Source organism: Hippoglossus hippoglossus, chromosome 14 (genome assembly GCF_009819705.1).
Source record: "Hippoglossus hippoglossus isolate fHipHip1 chromosome 14, fHipHip1.pri, whole genome shotgun sequence".
In the NCBI taxonomy this organism is placed as follows: Eukaryota; Metazoa; Chordata; class Actinopteri; order Pleuronectiformes; family Pleuronectidae; genus Hippoglossus; species Hippoglossus hippoglossus.
Genome location: NC_047164.1, coordinates 16,001,674 through 16,026,294, shown reverse-complemented (window position 1 = coordinate 16,026,294; position 24,621 = coordinate 16,001,674). Strand labels below are relative to the sequence as shown.

General features: G+C 40.9%; 2 protein-coding genes and 1 long non-coding RNA gene across 14 annotated transcripts; 2 read left to right on the top strand and 1 right to left on the bottom strand.

Moving 5' to 3' along the window:
• Nucleotides 1-138: 138 nt before the first annotated feature.
• aifm1 (apoptosis inducing factor mitochondrion associated 1) lies at nt 139-11,025 on the bottom strand. 9 transcript variants are annotated; one of them, XM_034607069.1, is made up of 25 exons: nt 10,752-11,025; nt 9,476-9,603; nt 9,124-9,247; nt 8,989-9,033; nt 8,468-8,575; nt 7,016-7,090; nt 6,830-6,901; nt 6,650-6,721; nt 6,468-6,539; nt 6,286-6,357; nt 6,104-6,175; nt 5,927-6,007; nt 5,440-5,573; nt 5,189-5,319; nt 4,868-4,958; nt 4,607-4,691; nt 4,455-4,531; nt 4,184-4,292; nt 3,971-4,078; nt 3,734-3,822; nt 3,515-3,655; nt 2,649-2,791; nt 984-1,108; nt 685-875; nt 139-576 (listed from the first exon to the last, which is right to left on the bottom strand). In XM_034607069.1, exons 1-25 carry the CDS (start codon nt 10,837-10,839, stop codon nt 505-507), a joined length of 2,505 nt encoding a protein of 834 aa, XP_034462960.1. In that variant the 5' UTR covers nt 10,840-11,025; the 3' UTR covers nt 139-504. The 9 variants fall into 9 exon arrangements, with proteins under 9 accessions (XP_034462960.1, XP_034462961.1, XP_034462962.1 ...); XM_034607070.1 differs by having other exon boundaries at nt 6,104-6,169; XM_034607071.1 differs by lacking the exon at nt 6,468-6,539 and having other exon boundaries at nt 10,752-11,024.
• Nucleotides 2,046-12,968, top strand: LOC117774563. The gene is made up of 3 exons (XR_004616104.1): nt 2,046-2,060; nt 9,773-9,775; nt 12,647-12,968. It is a non-coding gene; the product is annotated as an uncharacterized LOC117774563 (long non-coding RNA).
• A 12-nt stretch (nt 12,969-12,980) lies between these two features.
• On the top strand, nt 12,981-23,684 carry gab3 (GRB2 associated binding protein 3). Of its 4 annotated transcripts, none has more exons than XM_034607081.1 (10): nt 12,981-13,194; nt 16,292-16,592; nt 18,858-19,014; nt 19,110-19,567; nt 19,662-19,711; nt 20,668-20,908; nt 21,190-21,280; nt 21,738-21,816; nt 22,629-22,739; nt 23,162-23,684. In XM_034607081.1, exons 1-10 carry the CDS (start codon nt 13,036-13,038, stop codon nt 23,297-23,299), a joined length of 1,785 nt encoding a protein of 594 aa, XP_034462972.1. In that variant the 5' UTR covers nt 12,981-13,035; the 3' UTR covers nt 23,300-23,684. The 4 variants fall into 4 exon arrangements, with proteins under 4 accessions (XP_034462972.1, XP_034462975.1, XP_034462974.1 ...); XM_034607084.1 differs by having other exon boundaries at nt 12,982-13,194; nt 20,671-20,908; nt 23,165-23,684; XM_034607083.1 differs by having other exon boundaries at nt 12,982-13,194; nt 20,671-20,908.
• Nucleotides 23,685-24,621: the final 937 nt, after the last annotated feature.

Sequence of the window (24,621 nt, the reverse complement as noted above, 5' to 3'; positions counted from 1 at the left end):
GTAATCACAGATTCAAACGCTTCAGGACACATGAGCTCGGCCACACAGAATTTAGCAGCCAGAAAAGAAAGACAAAAAAAAGAAAAATCACAGCTCAGAATGCAGGTCCACTTTTGTGTCTGAAAATAAGGGGATCACTCCAGTTTAAAAATAGCTTTTATTGCAGCTCTTCCCACAACGAGCTGCTCTGATCACACAATTATCCATTATTTAACTTTTTCTGCCTGCTGGGGAAAGCGGATATACAATCACACACATTTGGTGGTAGTGGGAACATGAGACTGTGATTTCTCCCTGAATAGAACCAAACAAGTGAAAGAACAACAAAACAGATGCAGCACATACAAATTCCAAATGTGAAAATATTTCAGAGGCATGATGTTGAACGTATCGTTTTGTATGCGTGGTTGGTTGTTTCATAAACAGTGTGGCAATGGCTGCCAAAGTTCAGGCTTCACATGAGGCGGAACTGTCCTCCCATAACGAGCATCAGCCCTGAACATCTTAATCCTCGTGGATGTTGAACAGCTTTGCCACTTCGTTCAGATCAGCATGTTCCTCTCCATCCTTTATAATCTACAAATAACACACAAAAAGACATTTTACATTAAAAAAAACAAATTATTAATCCAATTAATCTGCAACACAACACAATGTATTTATTAAAAACTGAACAGTGCGTACCTTTCTTGCAACGGGCATTCTGTTGAACACGTTCCACAGGATGATGCCCACCACCACCTTGTCTCGCAGGTAGAAAATAACCCCTTTGCCATAGTTGTCATTTTGCTGCTCCAGAGCAGGGGCAGGGGTGGAAGAGGCCACTGGGCTAACGGCTGTTTCCTCCGTTTCACTTTCAGAGCGGATCCCAGTTCCTGCAGCACATTTAATGAGAAAAGCTCAATCTGACCCTTTGTCCTAAAAATCGCTCTGTTTGTTTTTGCTTCATAGGATTAGGGCTAAAGAGATGTGACTGTTCCTACCTGACTCCTCTGTAGCAGCTCGAGGTGTGTCCTTGGCAGTGGCTTTGGCAAACACTCCTACTGTTGGCAGGCTGCTGTCAACGATCCCAATGGCTTCATAGCCAACATCAGGCCCCAGGTCACTCCTGTGAGAAAACACACGAGGATTGAAAACATGTTGAGAGAATTATGCGATTTAAACCCTTTGGAGTGAGAAGTATTCTCTCTTTGTTTATTTTGTCTTTCATTGATTAATGGAACTGAAGAAAACCCTAAATTGCTTATTTTCACATTCTAATGTTGTTTTAGGGCTTAGCCAATATATATTTACATGGCATTAATACAGTAAATTTGTCCATGTGCTATCAACTACATTTTCTAAGCAAACATGATATCTAAAGCCCCTTTTCACTGGTCAAAAAACCCACCAACATCTGGCTTTTGTCAGCATTCACTCCCTGGTCAAATGCAGTCGACACAGGTTTTTATCGGTTCTAGTTCTCATTGGCACTGATGGAAACATGACTCATGGGGAAATGCAACAATTTCTTCTTCTGCTTCATTTTGGCAGTCTAGACGCTGATGCTGCACCTTTTCTGGGCAACATTGTGACGCACATTGAACTTCACGGCGTAAATATCCTTAAAGTTAAAGTACTTATTGTTTTTCACATCTTGGGAGCAACGTGTAACAGCGATTTTTTTCTTTCTATTCATACATGCATAATGTAAGCCTGGTTAAACAGTGAGGTGAAAGAGCTTCTCAGTTCTCAGCACGTTCTTGACATCGAACATGACTCACAGGGCAAAAACAGAAAGGTCAAATCCTATGTATACCCATCAATTTTAGAAGAGGCATTCTGCTAAAAGGTTTTGCTCAAGTTGATTCTCCAATAGATTTTAAAACTGTGTGCGTGTTTGTGTACATCACATAGGATCATCTGAATCCTGATGAGATTTTGTGCGTAAATGCACAGGAGGCATTACAGCAGCCCTATTATGACACTGTGATGGGAACATCAATATAATATCTGACTACATATGCTGGTGTGTAAGTCACGATAGTTTGACTAATGGCCGTGAGTGTGTGTGTGTGTGTGTGTGTGTGTGTGTGTGTGTGTGTGTGTGTGTGGGTTCTTTTTTGGACGGCAATGACCCCATGTTTTACGCAGCAGTGTCACATTTCACCAGATGCCAAAAACGTGCAGTCGCAGCAGCAGTCTTTCTAGCTAGGGCCACAATCCACACTGTACTACAGTTTTTGGCAAACTCCTTCAACTCCCCATGTTATCATATCAGTAGTTTTTTTGAAAGCGTTAGTACATGTGTAATAAGCTTGAAAAATGCCTGACTGAGTATTGCAGCCCTCTGCTGGCAACTCCTCTCAATGTCCTCTAAAAGCGTTTTAAATATTTAAGGAGTTTTAGGAGGAAAGCAATCGAGCATGTTTGTGTAGGACCGAATCTGAGTCATATACAGGATTGTACATGCCGCTCCAGTGCCTACTTATTTAAATGTATGCTATGAATCTGGACTTAAGCTCATTAACAATTCAAACTGGCTCTCGCTTACAAAAATATCTTTCTTAATTATCAATTCAAGCTGGTTTCATGGTTTGCAGCTGCAGCTCTCATTAGGGAGTGTTTTAAATGTATACTCAGGGAAGTAGAAGAAGTCTGATACCCACCAGAACATAGACTGATGCCAATAGGGTTTGTTGGCTCCTGTCATGTTCTCTCCCGCCAGTCGACCGCTCACAACAGCGTGATCGTGGTGTTCCACTCGTCTGCGGCCCAGTCTGATGTCGTAGAAACATGCAGCATCTCCTGCCTGAGATGAGACACAAGGGATTTAGGAAGTATGGCTTGGATTAGAATTAAAATAAAAAGATTAAAAGTTACAGAGAAGTTTTAACTGAAAAACTGAAAACTAAACTCAAAAGAAGAGATGTAACTATACTACATGTCTAGAGGTGTATTATGTTGGCAACATGACTTGAATTTGCCTGAAGAGGGCACTATATCCAGCTCTCCATGTGCTACACTTAATAAATAAACTTATTTGCAGCTCACTTGGATCTGCTAAGTAAAACACATTAAACTTTAAAAACCTTTTCATTTTTTTTCTTCAATTTCTGTATTTATATTTGGTCAACTTCCGTTGCAATGTTTAAATAAAAGTATTTGACCAATTAGAAAAACTAGGGTGAGTCATATTACTAAACTATTGACTCCATGACAGTTAATTCACAAATTTTAACCTTAAGCTTTGCAAATGAAGGTTCAACATGAACAGCAAAATTGCTTAAACAAATAGTGATCATTTTAACTACATGTTTATTATAGGTATACGTGCTTTCTAATTTCCAAATCAACTCAAAACCAGTCAGTTAATAATGGACGTAGTGCATGTAATGTAGCACACATCATAACTGTCACAGTACTGGTGGAAGGATGATCTGAAAAAGAATATGAATTTTTTTTTTATATTTTCCAACACAATTCTTCTCGATCTTGACCGCGTACCTCAATTACCTTGTGAACTTTAACTTACCACCCAAATATTGGACCTTGCTTGCAGCTCTGCATTGACCCGAAAGCCTCCAAAGTCCGAGTCCACCTCCAGACCAGCTGACTTAGCCAGGTCAACATTGGGCTCCAGGCCAACGGCTGCAACAATGTGATCAGTTTTCACCTACGGGGATAAGGCCAAAAAAAATAAGTAACTTATTTTCCTGAGACACGTTGCACATGTGCAGAAATCTGAACTCACCAATCGGCCATCCCTCAGCTTGATTTCTAATTTATCATCTTTGAGAGTCACAGACTTCACCAAAGCTTCTGCGATGACTTGAACACCCTCTAGAAAACCAAAGGGAGAATAATGTTATTTATTGGTAAAAAAGAAGATAAGTTAAGACATAAAGGAAAGCTGTCTCTTTTCTTTGGCTATCCTGCCAGTTAAATAAAAGGAAGTTCACATAAGCTACGAAGTAAAATGGACATTGACCTTTCTTGACTTTTTCAGTTGTCCAATTGCTCAGATACTCAGGCAGAACTTTTCCCATGTTGCCCTTCTCAGGGAACATCTGCATCACCTCCAGATCAGACTCAGATGCTGGAAAGAGAGAGAATGAATGAGCCAACTACAGAGCAACAACTCACTTCTGTTAAACATCAGGGTTATCATCTGTTCTGTTCTCTTCTTGTCAAGGAGTCTTACATTTCCTGCCGAGGGCACAAGCCAGCTCGCTGCCCAAGAAGCCGCCTCCAATGATTGTGATGGACTTGGCTTCTCTGGAGACCTTGTCCAAGGATTTGAAGTCATCAATCTGCGGAGGAGAACAAAATGTAATTTATTTCATAATAATATTTCCATCATGTCATACCTTTACCATTACTCCCACATTTATAAGACCTTTCTACTTTGCACTATCAGCCAGAAATTCCTAACCTGAAACCAAGCTAACACCCCCTTGTGGCTAAACACTGACCTTGCGGAACAGAGTCGTCCTCTTCATCACCTCCTCTCCTGCTCTTTCAATGGCCTGTAGATTTCTTGGCACACCCCCTGAAGAGCAAAGTTCACATTAGTTTCCATGAAGATTAGACACATGCAGTAACAAATGCATTTACAGTGACTCACCTGTAGCAATCAAACATTTGTCGTAGGAAATCTCAGTGTCGTCGTCCAGTTTCACTTTGTTTCCTCTCACATCCATGTGAACCACCTACAATAGATTAAAGCATCTATTTAAAATCTGAGTCATTATAATTTAAAAGAGGAAAATTAGATCTGCAAAAAAAGTTTATCCAACTGCTAACAACCACTATTATTAGCACTATTTATAATTATAAAGTCAGGCCACTGTAGTGTGTGATGGTTGAAGGAAAAATATAAACCCACCTTTCTACCAGAGAGAACGGCCACGCCACCATTTTCTGCACTTGCCAATTCTTCTGCTTGAATGTAGAATGATGGAGGCTGGAAGTAGATACTGGAAAATAAAAACAAAGATATTAAAATGATTGAACTGTTTTCTTAGTAAAAACAAATACACCTGTATACACCTACAGATGTCAAATAAACCAGTTAAAAGTATTAAGAAATTAAGAAAGTATTAAAGCAAGACACTGTGCAAATTGTGACCATTGGAGGAAGAAAAATCAGTTTTAAGGGTCGGTTAAAAGAAGTAAAAAAAACACAACAGAAGAAACGGAAACACACCTTCTTTCTTTTCCATTCCACTGTTTGAAACGCAGAGTTTCTGTCACACTGGAGTCATCAGAGAACCACAGTTCTTTAGAAAGAGGTGGTCTCATGTACGGAAGTTCTGATTCCTCAGTCACAATTAATACCTGGTAGCAAAACAAGCCCAGAAAAGTTAATGTTGTTAACTGAGACTCCGGTAAAACCTTGAGGGTAATGAACTAAATTTGGAGTTTGGATTCGATGGTGAAATCAGAGATGTGACTGACCTTGGCACCGGGGTCTCTGGCTCGAATAGACCGGGCAGCAGCAAAAGAGGCAGTACCCCCACCAATAAGGAGGTAGGGGGCGTGTGAGGGCACCTGGGGAAGGGCAGGTGTGGCATCCACTGCTGGAGTTTGAACTAAGAGTGACAGCAAAAGAGCGTGCAGGAGAGAGAAACAGGCAATAAGCAAAAGCAGGAGACAAGACACAGTTCATCAGCATCTATGAATTACACGGAACACTTGAGGAGTAAATGCACCTGGTAAACAAAAGAAATCAAATTTTTCATGTGAGTGAATTTAACCATTATCATTACAAGAAGCCAAACAATGTGAAGGAGTCATGAACAGGCAGGGACAGAAGCTGTAACGAAAAAGAAATGTTAAAAATATAAAAAAAAGAGAGAAAAGGTGTTTGAAATTAACATTATCGTTATGGGGGAAAGAATCGGGCCGCTCCCCTGCTCCAACCGATGCTGGACGGTTGTCTTACCACTCTCTGCCACTACTTCAGGTTGAGCCTCGGCTGGCTCTGCTGCAAGCGGCTCGGCTGTTTCTGCTGCTGCTGTAGGTTCTGTTAGTGTGACCGGATCATTAAGTGGTTAAAACAAAGTAAAACCCACAGAGGTGGTAAATGAAATTCACTGCCTCCGTGCACAGGTCTGCTTACCACTCTCTGAAACGGGTGCAGGAGGTGGCTCTGTTAGCTCAACTGGGGACGGCTCGGTTGGGGGTGCTGGTTCTGGCAGTGTAGCGGCAAAAATTACAAAATAACCTAAGATGTGCCCTACAGCTAATAACGTAAAATTGTATTTGCTGAGCTGTAGATCAGAATGTCGACTCATATCTTACCCTCCTCAACTACAGGTGCAGGAGATGGCTCTGTTAGCTCAACTGGGGACGGCTCGGTTGGGGGTGCTGGTTCTGGCAGTGTAGCGGCAAAAATTACAAAATAACCTAAGATGTGCCCTACAGCTAATAACGTAAAATTGTATTTGCTGAGCTGTAGATCAGAATGTCGACTCATATCTTACCCTCCTCAACTACAGGTGCAGGAGATGGCTCTGTTAGCTCAACTGGGGACGGCTCGGTTGGGGGTGCTGGTTCTGGCAGTGTAGCGGCAAAAATTACAAAATAACCTAAGATGTGCCCTACAGCTAATAACATAAAATTGTATTTGCTGAGCTGTAGATCAGAATGTCGACTCATATCTTACCCTCCTCAACTACAGGTGCAGGAGATGGCTCTGTTAGCTCAACTGGGGACGGCTCGGGTGCTGGTTCTGGCACTATAATGGTAAAAGTTATTTAATAACTTAATCTGCACTATATCTAATACGTAAAATCCATATTTAACTGAGCTGCAGATTAGACTATCCTGTCTTCTCATATCTTACCCTCCTCGACTAGAGGTGCAGGAGGTGGCTCTGTTAGCTCAACTGGGGATGGCTCAGGTTGGGGTGCTGGTTCTGGCAGTATAGCATAGCAGTAAAAGTTAAACAAAAACGTCTTAATGTGCTAATACATAATATCCATATTTATCTGAGCTGTAGATCAGAGTGTCCCGTCTCCTCATATCTTACCCTCCTCCACTACAGGTGCAGCAGGAGACTCTGCTGCTTCTTCTGGAGGTGCTGCTTCTACCACAGGCTCATCTGCTGTTGAGGTAATTGAGTTTAGACTAAATTCTTTAGAGATTATTAAAGTGGAGGACCATCAGGAACCATGAATTTACCCCAGGAAAAGCAGCATGCCATCACAATATTAATGGGAAGCTGCCCAGTTACCTTCTACATATAACATATACCACATTATACCAAGTACTTTTTGGTTAAATGCTTCTTACGTTGCAACACTATGCAACTTTTTTACCTTAAAATAGCAGCTTCAAAATGAGTTTGATGGTTCACTGATTTGTAATATGGACAATGGTGAATGGGTACCATCTCCTGTGAGCAATGTGTAACTGAAAGACTCAGTTGTCAGAACCAGGCCCAAGAAGTTCAAGAGTAATGTCAAAGTGTAGAAATCAATAAAAACAGCGCCTTTCTCCAATATTCAGTGAGGAAACTTAACATAATTTAACATAAATATTACCAAGGAGCAGAGTATGAAGTAATATGTTGATCAAAGTGTCACTGCTGTTTTTACATGCTTGTGATACCACACTGTTCACATGTACTTCGAGAAAATGCAGTCCACTGTAAAAGGGCAGCTTCCAATTATGTACAACATTATCACATTTCAGTTAATAGTAAGATAATGTATTTTGAGTAGGATCCCAGGAAAAGTTCCACAAAGTATGACACATTCACAGAAAATGCCAGATAGGATGGGTCCCATTTGAAATACAACAAACACAACAACACACACAAATGGAGCAAACAATATTGTTAGAAAATACGGACAAAACTCAAAACACTGTCTCACAAAAACTGAATTATTTACAGTTCAGAGTGAAGGTTAATATGTGAGTGTGGGACGTTTATACTGAAACTGTAAATGGGTTAATGTACAATGTGAGTGGACAGGAAATAAATAACATCCAGTGAAATAAACAGAGGAACGACACATGCATAATTGAGAAGTGAAGACGTTGGGAAAAAATTAAATGAACACATGGAACAAGAAGGAAAAGTCACAGTTCAGGCAGGAACCTTCTCACACTGACAATACAACACATGTTGTGAATGTCCAGAGTGCCTCATGTATAAACCCTGTCATCATAAACCAGTTATTTCATATTATGCTGATGTGGGATAATTATGGGCAGTGTTAAAAGAGAAGTGACCAAACAGGTGTTTTACAGCCCCCTTATTGTGCACCAACCTCACCCAACCAGTTGGTGTCGCCATTTCTTTCACCCAATTCCTCATCAAAGTACAATGTGTTCAACGTGTGATGAAATGCAGAATTCCCCATTTTGAATGCAATTAAACTTTTTTTGGCTACAACGTTTTAGTTGATACACAAAGTTTACACAGGAGGCATGTTTTACTCATTCATTTAGGAGTTAAGTAACGAGTGCAGACTACCTGGGACAGGTTCAGTTGTTTCAGTTGGAGCTGCTGCTTCAGCCTCAGGGGCCAGAGGGATCGGCTCCTCTGGTGAAGGAGCTGCCTCAGGCTCTGGCTCTGCAACGGCTGAGGAAAAAATAAACATCCAATATTACACTATGAAATGATTAGTGTAGAGTAGAATTATATTTAACATGTTATGTGACATTCAGAAAATTATTCAAAAACTGATCAGAGATAAAAGAATCAATTTAATCATGAATTAAATAAAGTTCAGCTGTCTCATAATTTGCTGTCTATGTGGCACTAAAGAGGAAGTTAAACAGTGCACTGCTGAGTCAGCTGATTCAGAGCCCATTCTTGTTGCATATGACATTTAACTACATTTTTAAACAGAAAGCTAAACCAACTAATGCATAAGCTCTTTCTTCACCATCATGACAGTTCAGTCTTACTACCTATTAAGTTATTAAGAGATGTGGAGCTTGATCTGTCAACATTAAGATAATATATTCTTAGAAATCACAGAAATAACTCACGCTCTGTCTCAGTGGCTTCCACAGCTGTTTCAGTGGCTTCGGAAGCTGAAACCAAAACAACAAAAAGAAATTAAACTGTTAATTGTTCATGACATGACAGTGGAATAATAACATCAATTAAGAACAATTGCTCACCAGACGGCTCTGACTCCTTGAGTGGTACGGCTGTTTGTTGTGTGGATAAATTCAGCGGTCTGGATGAAATGTCATCGAGACGTTCCTTATATCTACGTTGGTCACTTGTCACAGTTCTGTACGTCTGTTAAAACCAAACCAAAAAGTTACTCACAACAAGTTCCACTATCACTGTATGAAACAGGTCAAATCTGCCACTCAGATCCAGTGATGACCGTTAGCTTTGAGGAGTGAAAGTGTAGGGTAGGATCGTCTGGTTGAAATCTGCCAAATAAACAATGGCTCTAACACCAAAGACAACGTGCTTATTTTAAACATAGACTTGATGCATATACTTCGTGTCATAACTCACATATACTCCCCCAACAAGGGTGGCTGCTCCAACCAGGGCGACGTACACCTGTTTTTCCCTTCCTCCCCCCGAAGGGCCGATGGACATGTTAGCTGCTGGTACACGTACTGGTCCGCCATTGTTTAACACTGGAAACAGTAAACATCACAAAAACCATCAATGGATAAAACTGCATTAATTTCAGCGCTCACAAAATGTAATCCAGAGAGAGCCATGCATTACACACATGTGAAGAACACGTTAAGTGATTTGGTATAACCCAACAAGTACAACCGCACACTCTTATTAAGGCTTCAGAGGGTAGAACCTTCGTTATGATCGACCCCCTCTCTTGAGCTACCTTTCGTCATCACTGTACATTCCAGACACCTCCAGGCATGTAACTAACGGACTGAAAGAAACAACCCCCGTGATCCATGTAAGCACGGTGGAATCTGACGGGGGAGGACTGGCCCCAAATAATGATGTTAATATTTTTTTAAATGACATTAGTCAACACCAATTATCACGATTAATGTCACAAAATTAGTATTATTCATGTCCAAAGACACATTTTTGCTGTTGAGTGAAGGATTTCAATTTAAACTCTTATTTATGAGGAGGGAATGACATTACGTGACAGCAGACGCTTTTGTCCAAAGCGACTTACATTCAGTGCATTCAACATCTATGAAGTTTCCATTTAGCGGTCCAGTATCTTGCCCAAGGACACTTACGCATGCAGATGGGCAAGACTGAGGATTGAACCAACAACCTTCTGGTTGGAGGACGACCACTCTACCCCTCAGCCACCCCCTTTCCAAATCTCAGGTCGACCAATAATATATTATACCTTCTCACTTTGCTGCTCAATGTATCATGACCTTTTGTCACTGATGACATTTACTATTCAGACAACATTTAGATGTTATTGATTATTGCTCCATGATTGGATACAGATTGTATTAACACCCAACAGGTTCAAGTACAAACCAGCACTGAACTTGATGTAGGAACTTGAAAATGACTTGAGTTTTATTATTATTATTATTATTATTGTTATTATTATGATTCATTAGTGTTGCTTTCTGGGAGACTGCAGGTAAGACTTATAGCAAGTGAGTGGAAATCTTATCAAAGTTAGCTAGTTCTGCACAGGTGTTAGTTAGCTCAGTTAGCTTAGTACCAGGTGAACTGCGGTCAGGGTCCTTTAACCAAGATGTTGGTCATTAACACTGTTACATGCGGCGTGTCTGATCTGGGAGCAGCCATGAAGTTAGTGCAGAGAGGGACTGACCTGCTCGCCTCACATTGAGCCGGCACAGCGTTGAAGAGGCTCTGGCTAAGGGTGTGAGCTTCTTCCACACGCTCCTACATGTCAGCATCGTGGCTCCGCGGTGTCTGTTCCCGGTGGCAGGAGGACGGAGGTCGGTCTGGAGCACGGGCTGCTTCTCGCTGTCTGTGGACACACTCTCCCAGAGACTAGCAGCAGCAGCAGCGCGCTAAACGTCAAGGCCAGAGACAGGTCATACGTCCGAGGGGAGTCATGGGTAATCCTGCAGAGAATTTAAACGCGCGAGAGTGGTCGCCCCAAGAAAACCAAAGAGGGGAAACGCCTTCCAGAGAAAGATGGCGACGCTCCCCGGGCGCTGTCAATGTTAACGACAGTAGTGAACACACGTTTCGTAAAGTCTGACACGACTGGACAGTGTTTGGTTGTAATTGTTTAATTGTGGACATACACTGTACAGTTCTTATCACAGACATGTAAGATGACATTTAATCTCTGTTTTATTTGGTGTAACATCCAGTGGAAGCGGTTTCCGGCTCTTTTCCTCCAACGCTCTTTGGAGACTGTCGTAATCCCGTTTCTTCTTCTCCACATTGCTGTAGACAACGTGTAGCCAGGGCGTGCTGCTGCCCTCTGCTGTTTGTTTAACCTGCACTGCAGCCACTGCAACACGGTCAAAAGAAGGATTTTAGGCACGACACACAGCAATAGAACATAATAATGACTGAAATCATTCAGACTAATTATGAAAGGGATTTATTATCTATATGTTCAGAAAAAAACAAGGCAAAAAGTAGAACAAATAAAAAAGCCTAATGGCCTGGGGTTTTCACATGATCTTTGTCCCTGGAATTGTATTTTCATTTGAGTGTGTTATAAATGTAATGCACTATAGTGTTTAGTACCTCCCTGGGTACTCACTGAGTAATGATGTATGAAATGTACCCAGTCCTAACGTTATAGATTAGGGCATTAATGTCGCCCCCTGGTGGTTACTCGAGAAACCTCAGGAGGGGTGACACGTGGTGTTTGTAGTATTTATTGTTGACTGCGATCAACTGCAGAATGCACATTTTAAAATATCACAGTGTTTTCTTCTGCAGTTAAATTCAGAGCACCTCATCTGTCGAAAATTGCAATCTGAGAAATGTAGACGATTTGTGGGATGCCAACGCTTTTACGGTCAAGAGGAAGTTATGAGTTCTCTTCTCTCAAAACAATGAAAGATAGGTTGATGACAGACATTGTTTTGTGTGTGTTCCCTTATATTAGATTGAGGGACTGATAATGATGTTATATGATCCACATATAGATTGCATTTATAGTCCATGCATCCTCGCGATGTCTATCCCTTGATGGGCCTTTATACAAACGTGTAAAAACAGCACATACAAAAATATAGAATTAGCATAACCCATAATGTATTGATCCCCTGAGCAGAGAATGGGTCAAAGAGGAGAGTTAAAAAGAAAATTCATCCTGAGTTATAGAAGCCCTGAGAGAAACCACGTTATGGTTTAACGCTGTTAAAACCACTTCTTCTTTCTTTGGAGTTCACAAACCTCATTGGGCAAATAAATACAACACTTCAACAGAAAGGGGAAGATACACTTGTGTTGTATTTTACTCAAACCTCAAGACAAGATCTTTGGACAACATATGACTCTGTGCGGGAAAAGGACAAAAATGTATACCTCATATGCAGTTGAGTGACACGTGCACTTCAAATTCCTTGATCATTATTTCTTCCTTGTTTTGTTTCACTGGCGTCTTTGTCCCTGAGATAACAGACACCTGTGGCCGAGGCTCAGCAGCTCCCAGGAACAGGTTCCAGCCAAAGACAATTTCTTGGCTCTAATTCATGACAGCCCCTCCCTTACACGCTCACTTATGTGTATAAGAATCACACACAAAGGTTTTTGCTCTTTGCTGTGGAGACTGCAGAATCAATGTGCAGATACTTCAGAATAAAAAAACCTTACAGAGGACAGATCACTGCACTTTACCTTAATGATACAGATTTCCATCCCAGCCTGTGCATGTTATAGGTCAAAACAACTGAGTCCTCAAACCTGTCAAACATCATTATATGTTTTTTCTTCCCCACAGGCCAACAGCTCCATCCGCTTGCCCCTGAGCTCTTTGGGAAAATAAACACTTAATTCTGTCTCTGTCTCCCTCCCCTTCTCGCTCTCTCTCTCTCTCTGTCTCTCCCTCTCTCTCTCTGTCAGTGTGATCAATTTCTTGACTTCCTCCTTTTGGAGTGGCTGGGCTGAGCAGAACACAGGATATGCTTCGCAGTGCTCTCAGTTTCGCAGCAGCAGCAGCAGCAGCAGCAGCAGCAGCCGTCGTGAGGACGACACGCTTTGCTGTCAAGATGAGTGCTGGGGATGTGGTCTGCACCGGCTGGCTCATTAAATCCCCCCCAGAGAAGAAACTAAAGAGATTTGTGAGTAGGAGTGCACACCGGACACTTGCATATGTCCTCTATGGGAATTCCAGGCTGTGCTGCTGTGCTGCTGTGCCTGTGTGCCTGTGTGTGTGTGTGTGTGTGTGTGTGTGTGTGTGTGTGTGTGTGTGTGTGTGTGTGTGTGTGTGTGTGTGTGTATTACGATGAGGGAATAAGGATTCAGAGGCACACTGACGGCTTCCATGCTTTTGTTAAACTGAGCTGTTATTCAGCCTCCTTCATGTCGTCTTCCTCATTTCTATTTAAAACACCTCACTGTTGTGTTGTGGCTCGTGGAGACACTTCATACTTATTAACGTGCAAATATTAGGATGAAAACAATATGTCACAAGCTGCAAATGTATTTCAGGCAGACATGGAAATTACTCTTTACAGCAAGTATATATAATTGCTTACATGGACGGTATACAGCCCTCACTGTTTCGTGATTGTCGGGGTCATGTGATAATGTCGGCCACTCACTCTGCTCTTCTCTGTGTGTGCGTGTGTGCGTGCGTGCGTGTGTGTGTGTGTGTGTGTGTGTGTGTGTGTGTGTGTGTGTGTGCGCGTGTGCGTGTGTGTGTGTGTTTGTGTGATGACCGTGTGTATTGTGAAACATGGAAAGCAGTGTCAGCAGCAGCAGTCAGACACTTCAGACCTATAAGCAGAAATAGTCCGGCTCTGTGGTGGCTGTTTGCACTTCCCCTGTGCAAACAGGGGTGGAGGAGGCCTGTTTATCAACACCATCGCAGAGAAAAGGATGGGGGGGGGGTGAACGTGCGTATGTGATGATGGGGCTTTTGGGGGTTTGGTGCGGGAAATAGAAACTTGTTCTCACACACCATGCAGATCTTGTTAATAGCAGAGGACAAAGTAAAGAAAGGTCTCTTTATACAGTTGTAACGACTGGGACATGATCTGACTGAATATTCAAATTTCAGCTGCAGGCGCGCGCCATTGTGGAAATTTCAGCTATCTTTGTAAAATGTTTCTTGGCCATTAAAATACAATCAAATATAAAAAAGGAATTAATCAAGTGTTTGTTTAGTATTTGGTTCGCTGACTTTGGTTTCAGCTTCTTTATTGTCCTTCAGCAGTCAATAGTATCCACACACTTCAAACCCTGACCTGAAACAACATCAATGGTCTCATTCTCCAACAACATTGCATTTCCACTCACTGCCAGGACAAATGTAAATTTAACGGTCATCTGCCGTGACCCTTCCACTACAGTGGCTGGCGGAGTTGGCACTTGCAAACAAGTGCTTACATATTGAGCTCTACACTACACACTGATATATCAGTTTCTCTCATGATGCTTGGAGGTAACAGAAATATTGCCTTGTGCATCCACTGTGGGTGATTACTGTTTTCTTATGTTTTTTGCCTTTTTTTTTTCATTCATTGAATTCATACAAACTGATGTTGATGGCTATTTTGACACCTAATATCTCACATTCAGCATTTTCGATATTATAAGTATAACATTTGTGAGAGTGGATGTTGACATCAATATCAATCTGCACATGTGCAGGCTGTTTTTAATAGAAAACATTTAGGCAGGTCACAGCATTGAATATTAAGTCATTATTAAATATTTAAAAATTAAATTCAGTGTCAGGGCCCTGGTTTGCTGGTTCACTGTCACACTGTGTACTGGGACATTTGAATAGAACAAAGCCATAATTTATTTTAAAAGTATAACCCCTGCTTTAATGATGTCATCAGTCAAAATGTTTGTTGTATATAAAAGCCAGTTTAGTTTCAAAGTATTGTACATATTAGATAATGTATACTTTATAATGATAATAGCTTTATTTATATAGCACCCTCTAAAACAGCCAAAGTGCTTCACTGCACAGTGGACAAACAAAAGCAAGACAAAATCGAAGAATAGAGGCAAACTAATACAATGTAATTTAAAATCAAAGATAGTAAATTATATAATACAAAATCTAAAATCAAAAACAGCAGATGAAATAAAACATAATTTTAAAGTGATGGCAAATGTAACATAAGTAATGGCGAAAAACAATCAAGTAAAACCCATTTAGTTAAAGTACCTCAGTTTGAGCATGAAAGTTCATGTTTGCAAAACATCTTAAGATCAATTTACAAGAATTTTCAACCACATTTCATCTTCTGGAGTTTTTCTAAGTTTTCAAAGCTTTCTACTTAAACCACATGATGACAATAAACAAAACTTAATCTGCTGGGGAAGAGCGCAATATAAAATATGGGAGATTTTTTGGTTTGCTCGGTATTTACTTGCTTTGATTTATGTTTCTGAAAGATCAAAAGCTACAACCATTCAGCTTCAACATTCACAATTTACATTAGATGCACCTGTTTTTATAAATAACTTATTTCTCAAACTTTTCATACTCAAAACATCTCAAGGATCTGACTGGTTACGGTTTCCTCTTAAAACCTGGCGATGTTGTCGGCAGTAAGCCTGTCTAACCATTTCCTGGTATGAACACATAAATTACCAACTGACTTGTGCAGGGGCAGATTAACCACATGCAGGGAAAACCACAAGTGTTGTGTTGTTAAGTGTGAAATGATATGTACACCCAAACATCCCGCCTTACTATTATGAATTATTATTATTAATCAAGAATATATATGTTTTAATTTGTCACCAATATGACTCTATGCAGTGCGGGCTCGGCCATCGCATACTGAATGCAGATCTTTGCAGCTATTTACTGTTAATACCTGCCAACAGTTTCAGTGTTGGGGTTTCATTAAGTAGACAGTATAAAGAGGTGGAGTAAGTGAATACCTCTTTCGCTCATGTTAGACGTTTTCTTCTAAATACACTGAACTTCCTCTTCTCTACACTTCTGGGAAATGCAATGTTGAAGTTCCGCTTACTGACCATATCAAAAGCAAAAAAACGCAGTTAAAAGTTGCTAAGTTAGCTGTTGTGAGCAGGAGCTGTGATCTAATTCCCATGACTGCTCATGACTAATTGCAGTCAGGGGGGGGGAAGCAGGGCTGCTTTGTTTAATGAATCACTGTGCTGAAAATGAATGATTTGATCATCTAAGTTGAAACTAACTCCAGGATGAACTGCCCCTGTCTCCCTCAGGCGTGGAGGAAGCGCTGGTTTGTGCTTCGCAGAGGTCGCATGAGTGGTAATCCTGATGTGCTGGAGTACTATCAGAGTAAGAACTCCAAGAAGCCGATCCGCACCATCGACCTGAAGGAGTGTGAGGTGGAGATGCTGAACGGGCAACTCAGGATAAAGAGAGACTTCAACGGGAAGCACCTCTTTGTGGTGAAGACCTCATCTCGCATCTTTTACCTAGTGGCCAAAACTGAGGAGGAGATGAACAGCTGGATCAGCAGCATCAGTCGAATCTGCCAGTTTGGGAGCCTGGAGGACGCAGGTAAATATGCAGGATGGTCAAGATGTTCAGCATGTACCTGTATCTACCTGTCTCAGTGAAGATCACATAGTAAAAGGGTAGATTGACTTTTCTGGTCCAGAAGAAAGGGTTATTACACAACAGGAAGTGGAGGAGTAAAACTCAAACTTTAATTTGAGGTCAGAACGTTCATTTTCATATCACAGTATCACAGACTAAACATTAGGTTGATTTTTCTTTGCTGATAACTCACGTGGTTGCTCGAGACTATGGTGTGTTTCCAAATTCTTTCTCACTCAGGTGGTATAAATACATTTTCTTTTCACTTGTCTTCCACTTGAGTAAAGTTTATAAAATCTCTTTACGGCATAACTTGGGGAATTACTGAAATTGAATGCCATTGCCAGATTTATTTTTATTTTTTTATCAGAAGATTCCCTGCAGCTCTAAATAGGGAATTATTCTATGTCGGGTGTGATCCTACAAGAGATCCTGTGATGAAGACTCACTCACACAACCGGATTGTTGTTTTACAAAGTGAAAAGCACTTGAGAATAAATTCAAAGGAGAAACATTAACTGCAATCAATCTGAGGGATCCGTGCTTGTTGAAGTAGCAGCTGTGCAGTGCTGTGCAACACTGTTTCTAAAACGATGTGAGACAAAACATATCTGCTCATCAACAACACAAACCACATGTATATAGATATTTGACATTAGATATATTCAATCCAGTTTTACTTTATTTGTATGGTGCTAAACCACACAATGTATATTAATTCAAGGCATTTGACATTGTTGGGTTGAGACCTTTCAGTATTATGCAGAGAAACAGTCCTTTTTTACATTTTCATTTAGAATAATTCATGTAACTTTAGTGGACTGATTTTAAAAGTTCTAACTTGGTGGTATTCTCTCTACTGAGTGCCATTCTACTTAAATCTAGCTTTTTTGGCCTTTATAAAGTTCACCATTCTTTACTTTTCTCTATATATCTACACTTGTTTTGCTGCCACATGATCACTCAACAATCTGCTCTCCGGAGGATCTTATTTGACCTTTTACTGTTAGGGGGATATACTGTGAGGAGACTGTTAGAGTTCTGTTAGAGCTTTGTCATCTGTGTGAAGGAGATAGAGCAACGGCACCAAGTTGCTGATACGCTGCCCTGCATGTTTCTATAGAGTAGTAGTTATAAGACTGTATTGTATTCCACACCCTAAAGTCTGTGACCCAGATTGTTGCTGTAGGTTTTTGAAGCGCTCTAGAATAAAGTTGTGTTGCATTAATTAAGAGTTTTCAGAGAAAGTAGGACAGCAGCAGTAGATCCCACCTGGATTGCAAAACAGTTCTTTGAAATGGCATCTCATATTTAATGCAAAGGGAAATTATAGATCGGTCTGCCACCACAAGATAGCACGAACATCTATTAAGGAAAGCCAATGTTTCATGAGAGCATGCAAATACTTTTGGATGCCCCCCCCCCCCACACACACACACACACACATGGATCTGAAGGCACGGCCTTGACTCAGCGGCCTTGGGTGAAATGGAATGAAACAAATTTCTGAGCGAGAGCCAACCAGACGAAAAGACTGGAGATAGTATAAACAAATGAGGGAACAGGGCTCGTGTGTCTGCTTTCAATGTGTCTGCAAAAAAACTAAAAACATACCTCTTCAAACTCACCTGCTCCATGTACAGCAGCATGTTGAGACTTTGAGTACAGGCTTTGAGAGACATGTTAGACGTTGGTGTTATCTTATCACTGCACAGTGGTTGTAACATGTCAGAAACTAGTGTAATGCCCGCTCCAAACCTGCCTGCTTGGAATTTGTTGTGTCCTTGTCCTGTGATGTAGCCCGGTTGCAGCTTTTTTTCCCGAAACTGTAAAAGTGAGCTGCTGTTATTGAGCGGCGGCAAGTAAAGAGCAGCTCCAGGACTCAGTCCAAAGAATCCTGAAGCTGCTCCACCGCCGCTGCACAAGGAGCTGACCTGTTGTTTTTTTTCAAAGTTCACTGACACAGAACCTCAAACTGGAGAATCAGTTGTTGTTATCGCTGCAGTTTTCACGACAACGCCTGTTGTCATGAACATGTACTGAATGTCTTACATGTCCAAATTGCACCAAATCCGTGGTGTACTTCATTGGGCCCTTAACAATATATATGCCAAGTGTGAAACCATTAAAATGAATGATTCTCGAGATATACAAGCCACAGACAGACAGGGATTTCTGGAATTAGTAGATAGATGTTTTGTGACCATCTGCACTTGTTCTCCACAGAGAGTTCAGAGGAAGGCTTTCCTCACACCCCCACCTCCCCGCAGCTGTCACCTGACGGCTCTGACCGAGCATCTGTGTCAAGCCAACTAGAATCCGGTCATCCCCTGGACTACCTCCTTCTGTCGCAGTGTGAGACAGGGAGTGTAAGCACAAGCAGGTATGTACAATCTGTAAAACCAACGACATAGGTGGAATTATGGGAAAAGTTCACACTTAACAAATGCATCGTTTTCATTTTCCCCATATCTGTAGACACAACAGCCTTTCAAACTCTGACATCTCACTGGAGCAGAAGTCGTCAGACGATGCCGTCAAGGACATCGTCCCCTCACCGCTCTACAATGATTCCTCTCCATCCAGCTCTCATCCCAACCACAGCCCGTCTCTCTTCCCCCATGGAAGGCTGAGCAACCCTCCTTTCAGTGCTCCATGCATCTCCATGGCTTTACCTTCCTCGTCGAACTCTCCGCTACGTCACTGTGCCGCTAATGTCTTCCAGTTTGACCGGCCGTATTCTTCTCCATCGTTGGAGGCAACAAGTGACAGACAAACACCTCCTCCGCTGCCACCCAAGCCTAATCACGTGCCAGAGCAGCTGAGTGATGAAGGGGCTCACAAGCCGAGAGCGATGAGTGTGCGGCATTTCTCGAGGCACGCTGCATTATTTCCCCGGAGGACCTCCTTGTCGAGCTTGGACCAATTGAGATTTGGTAAACCCTTCACAGTACACATAGTACAGAAGCTAACAAATCTGCATCCAATAAAATTAAACATAATCCTTATAATTTTTTTTAATTTTTTTAGGAGATGCTGATAGCAGGTTGATCAGGAACAGGAGGCAGAGTCTCAATTTGGTAAGAAAATCAACAAGAAAGATCTTGTTGAGAAGAATCAGACCCATGCCAAAGATATGAAAGTGATATTCATTTCTTTATGGGATTCTTGGATACAAAGCCAATAACTATTTCACAAAAGTCCAACTATGAGCCACCTTGGGATCTAACCACAGACTGTATATAAAGATGAACAATGTGCTTTTGATGTCACTTGGAGTCAGAGTCTGCGCTGTACAGATCGTGGTGTGGAGACCAGTGTAGAGACATGTGCTCGACCAATCATGAGCCAGTGTCAGCTGTCAATCATGAATCACATTAGAACCAAACTTACCAGAAAAAATGGTGCTTGAACAAATATCAGTGTGATAAGAACTTCCTAAAATGACAAAAAACATCTTTGACAAAAACGTATTGTGACATGTACTTTGACTTTTTAGTTTGGTCCAAGTCCCATCCACTAACATGAAGGAGGCGGAGTTAATGACCTATACTGCAGCCAGCCACCAGAGGGCAATTAAGATGATTTAGCATGGTCATATCATGCATCTTTATATACAGTCTGTAGCTGTGTCTCAATTTAGGGGCCACATCCTCCGTCGGCTGCATTCGTAGACCAATTGCGTCACAGCGGCGCGACTAGACTGTCCCAATTCAAAGACTCGGGCGAACAAATGTATTCTTCCAACCCTGAGCAACGGAGGCTCCACCCGGTGGATCCTTACCGGGCCAACGTATACAAAGATTCATTGTGCTTAAGTGACTAATTGTTTTCCAAAGAGGTGGAACTACCTTAAGCACTCACAGTGCTAGTGTAATTGTTCTAAAATGTACAAATTAAGAAATCAAAATGTATAGAATTGTTTTTTAATATATAAAATGAAAATTACACAATATAGATCTGCTAATACAATTAGCAAATGTTCCACGTTGCAACATAGTGGACTTGTCTGATCTCCTGCTCCTTTGTCTTTCAGCAGCCTTGTTTAAACACCACACTAGTTCAATGTGTCCAGGATGAGTCATATGTTCCCATGACTTCTCCTCCTCCCACCGTTGAATGTGACGGTTACATCCCCATGAGCCCAAGGACGTTCAGCTTCCTCGACACAAACTTCAGTGTTGAGTCCTCCGCGGCTGGCGGCTCACTTATGTGTCAACCGGGAGATCTCGCTCCTCCTCCCATTCACCGACACCTCAAGCCTCGTTTGAGGAGAGGTGAGAGCCCCAATGGGCCTGATAGGTTCCTGTTACATTTTTGGTATTTAGTGAAAACTGAGTGATTATTTAATCTTTAATCTTAAATCTTAAAATGACTGAAAATGATGTCACATACTAATACTAATACTAATTTATGGAAAATGTCGGTGCAGGATTCGTGCAGACATCAGACTTGCAGACCTATCTTCTCACGATCATCTTTACTTCTCGACCAAAACAAACCTTTCTGTGACACATCAGAGAATTAAAATCAATTTATGAACTTTATTTGTTCACAGCTCGACCCCCACCTCTTGACCTGAGGGGCCTTTCTACGATCACAGAATGTCCCACTCACCTTCCTCTGAGCAGAATGACAACTGCATCATGGTGAGAGGAAACCTTTTCCAAGGAGTCTTTACCTCTTAATGTAATACATTTACATGATCAATAAAAGAAGTGAGCATGTTAAAATAGCAAATATAGCCCTTTCCGTCTTTTAGAAAATATAGATGTGATTTAAATCACAATTCACATCTTCAACTGATACCAACAAAAAATAAAGACCTTTCTACTGCTGTGTTAACAAGCATTTATTATGTTTTGAAAAACTATCGAAATTAGATTTAGATGTTGTCTAGAGACCATCAGCTGGGAGTAATAGCTGGTGCCAGTGTTGTTTTGCTGACAATAAGACTTCATTAAAACCTTTTCCTCAGGAAAATTCAAATATAATTTACCTTGGTTATATGTAAATATGCTTACTCAGCACAAAGATAATGTTTCTCCATTGCTTCTTTATTGCTGGTTTCTAATCTGATGATTTGATTCTCTGTTTTTTGTGCAGCTGCAGCTTTTCAGTGAACTGTTTACTTCTTGACAGACAACTTGAGAATGGAGACAGTGCGAGAGATGGAGACACAATGGTAACATTTCTATTCCCACTGATGAAAACAAATGTTACACAATACACACAACATTCACAACGAAAGCCACTTAATGTTGTATATAGACCTTATCATGTAATTTTAATAATGCCATCAACTTTCTCTCTCTATCAGAGATTAAAAGAAAACGTTATTGTACATTGTTCAGAATTTAGAGCAATTAAGATTTATTTATCTGTTTCGTTTAATGCACTGGGAAGATGTTATGTAACATGAACTGGTCTGACTTTCATGGCATAAAGACCAGCTGTATTTAATTATATCTAGGCCTCAGAATTTAAAAAAGAAAACACTGCCCTTTAAACTCTATGGGAATCTATGTAGAGTACTTATATAATATCAACATAATTCTTATAATTGTGGGACGCTCAGTGAGTGGAGAATGTACTAGGGTCACAGTTAAGACTTTGTGAAAAGTGATTTCATGTTTCTAAAGTTTTCTGATCAGCGAGCTGCAGTCGCAGTGAAGGCCCTCCAGGCTGTGAGCATTTGTAACAGTGTGAAGTTGTACAAGGCTCGTCTTGATAATGGTGCATATTTGGGGCAATTTCCTGGAATAAAGTTTGAAGAAAAGCACATTAGTCATGTGTCATCAAGCCTGACTCTGTTGAGGAAAGTAGTTTCCTCAACAGTTAAAGGCCAACATTTATTCAGACAGTGATGAGGTCCTGCCAGCTTTGTAACGGTTAATAATGTATTGAGGTGCTTTTAGAATTGCAAGTATCTCAGACCCAGCTTTCTGGGACCAATAATTATTTAGTCAGATCTTCATCTGTTTCTTTCTCTGACAGGAGTCAAGGCAACATGGATGCGATGGAGCCGGTCACTCCTGGGCGAGAAAATCCAACCTTGACTATTTGTCCCTGGATTTCAATTCTGCATCCCCCTCTCCAGTACAGAAGGTTTGTTACATTCAGATAAATAACAGAAATGAACCATTTTGAAAATGAAGCCTCTGAAGACACCAGTGGAATTATCTTTAACCCACACCAGCTAAATACTACAAGCTATTGTTTCAAGCACAGGGTGTCAAACAGATGAAATCACTGCCTGAGGTGGTGAGAGAGAGCACCTATTACCACAGATTAATGATCTTTAACATTGTAAAAGTAAAAGCAGACCATACTCGAGAATTATATAATTATAATCACATGTTAATATTAGCTCCACTGAACCGTATCTATTAAACTATTCAAATCAGTCCTTATTCTAAAAAATGGAAACTATATGCAATACACGTGATGTCATGTTGAAGCATCTGATGCAACTTTCCAAGATTTGTAAATCAAGATGTCTTCCGATCTTTCTCCCTCTATTTGTCCAGCAGAAGCCTTTTCTGTGTGATGACCACAGAGTGGATTACGTGCAGGTGGATGAGAAGAAGACCCAGGCACTGCAAAGCACCAAAATGGAGTGGACAGATGTCAGGCAGTCAAAGACATCAATGGAAAATACATTGTAGAAAAAATATAAACACTGGGTTGCAAGAAGATTAACCAATAACACCAGCAAAGAGGACATATGTGAAGAGGACCAAAAACAACTTACTGTAAAAGCACTTTGTAAAACAGCATTGACATTAAAATGTACAGGTGTAAATAGAGAAAGGTCAGAGGCTTGTTTGCGCAGAAAAAACCCCACAATTGCACTGAAAAACCTGAGTTCATTCTCAGTTGTTTGTTACTGTAAATGCTGCTTGATCATGCACTGTCATTTTTACTGTAGCATAAGGTTTTACCAACATTTTAAAAAGGGCATCACATTGCTTTATTGTAAAAAAAATGAAGTTTGCTGTAAATGTATTGTATAATTGTAGCTGTACAGAAGAAAATATTTTCATGACCAAATGTTTATTTCAATGTTTCTCTCCTTATTTATGTATCTTGAACCAAAATGATCAATGTTGAGCTAAAGGACACATTCAAAGCTTTGAGAATATCGAACCTCTAAATTTTCAAAGTGAAGAATTTTCCTTTTAAACAATCTAAAAAATGATTGTTATCATGTTTTACTTAAAAGTTTGCATGTCCACAATTAACCCATAGATACTTGTCATGGATTGTTCTTTAATAATAATGAGTATAATAACTGGACCTGCAAGCAGGTATTAAAGGGCCCTCGCACCTTGGCGGCAGTGGGGGAGTCACACACTGAGGCTGCTACGCCCACTAAGAAATATTCAGGGTGGATGTTAGAGCGTGTCCCTGCATCCATCGGGTGCTACTGGAGAATGCTTGCTAATTATGTCTCACAATTCAGCTATGAGGTCTGGAGTCGCCTTTGAAAATGACGAATATGACGTTTGAACCAGAAGGACTACTTCCTGTTTCCAGTCGGTGGTGCTGTTGAGCCATTTTGCCTCACCTCCCAAATATTGTCCTTGGGGTTTGTTTACCTAGTGAATCATCATACATGTCAAGTTTGAGGCCGATTGGAAGATGTGCAGTGACGTTACAACCACTTCTGTATCATCGCCGGTCAATATAGGCTTAAAGGGATAGTTCACCCAAAAATGAAAGTTCACTCATTATCTACTCACCACTATGCCGATGCAGGGGTGGGTGAAGTGTTTGAGGCCACAAAACACTTCTGGAATCTCAGAAGTAAACTTTGTACTTGTCATTTACACCATGTTTTTACACACCATCGTGTGGCTAAATCCGCTAGCATTGGCACTTGCGACCTTTAGGTTTAAAACATGGTGTAGATGACCTTGTTTCGAGTCGAATATGAATGTCGGGGCTTGTGGACACTTGGAAGACACCACACGAGCAGTATGGCGGC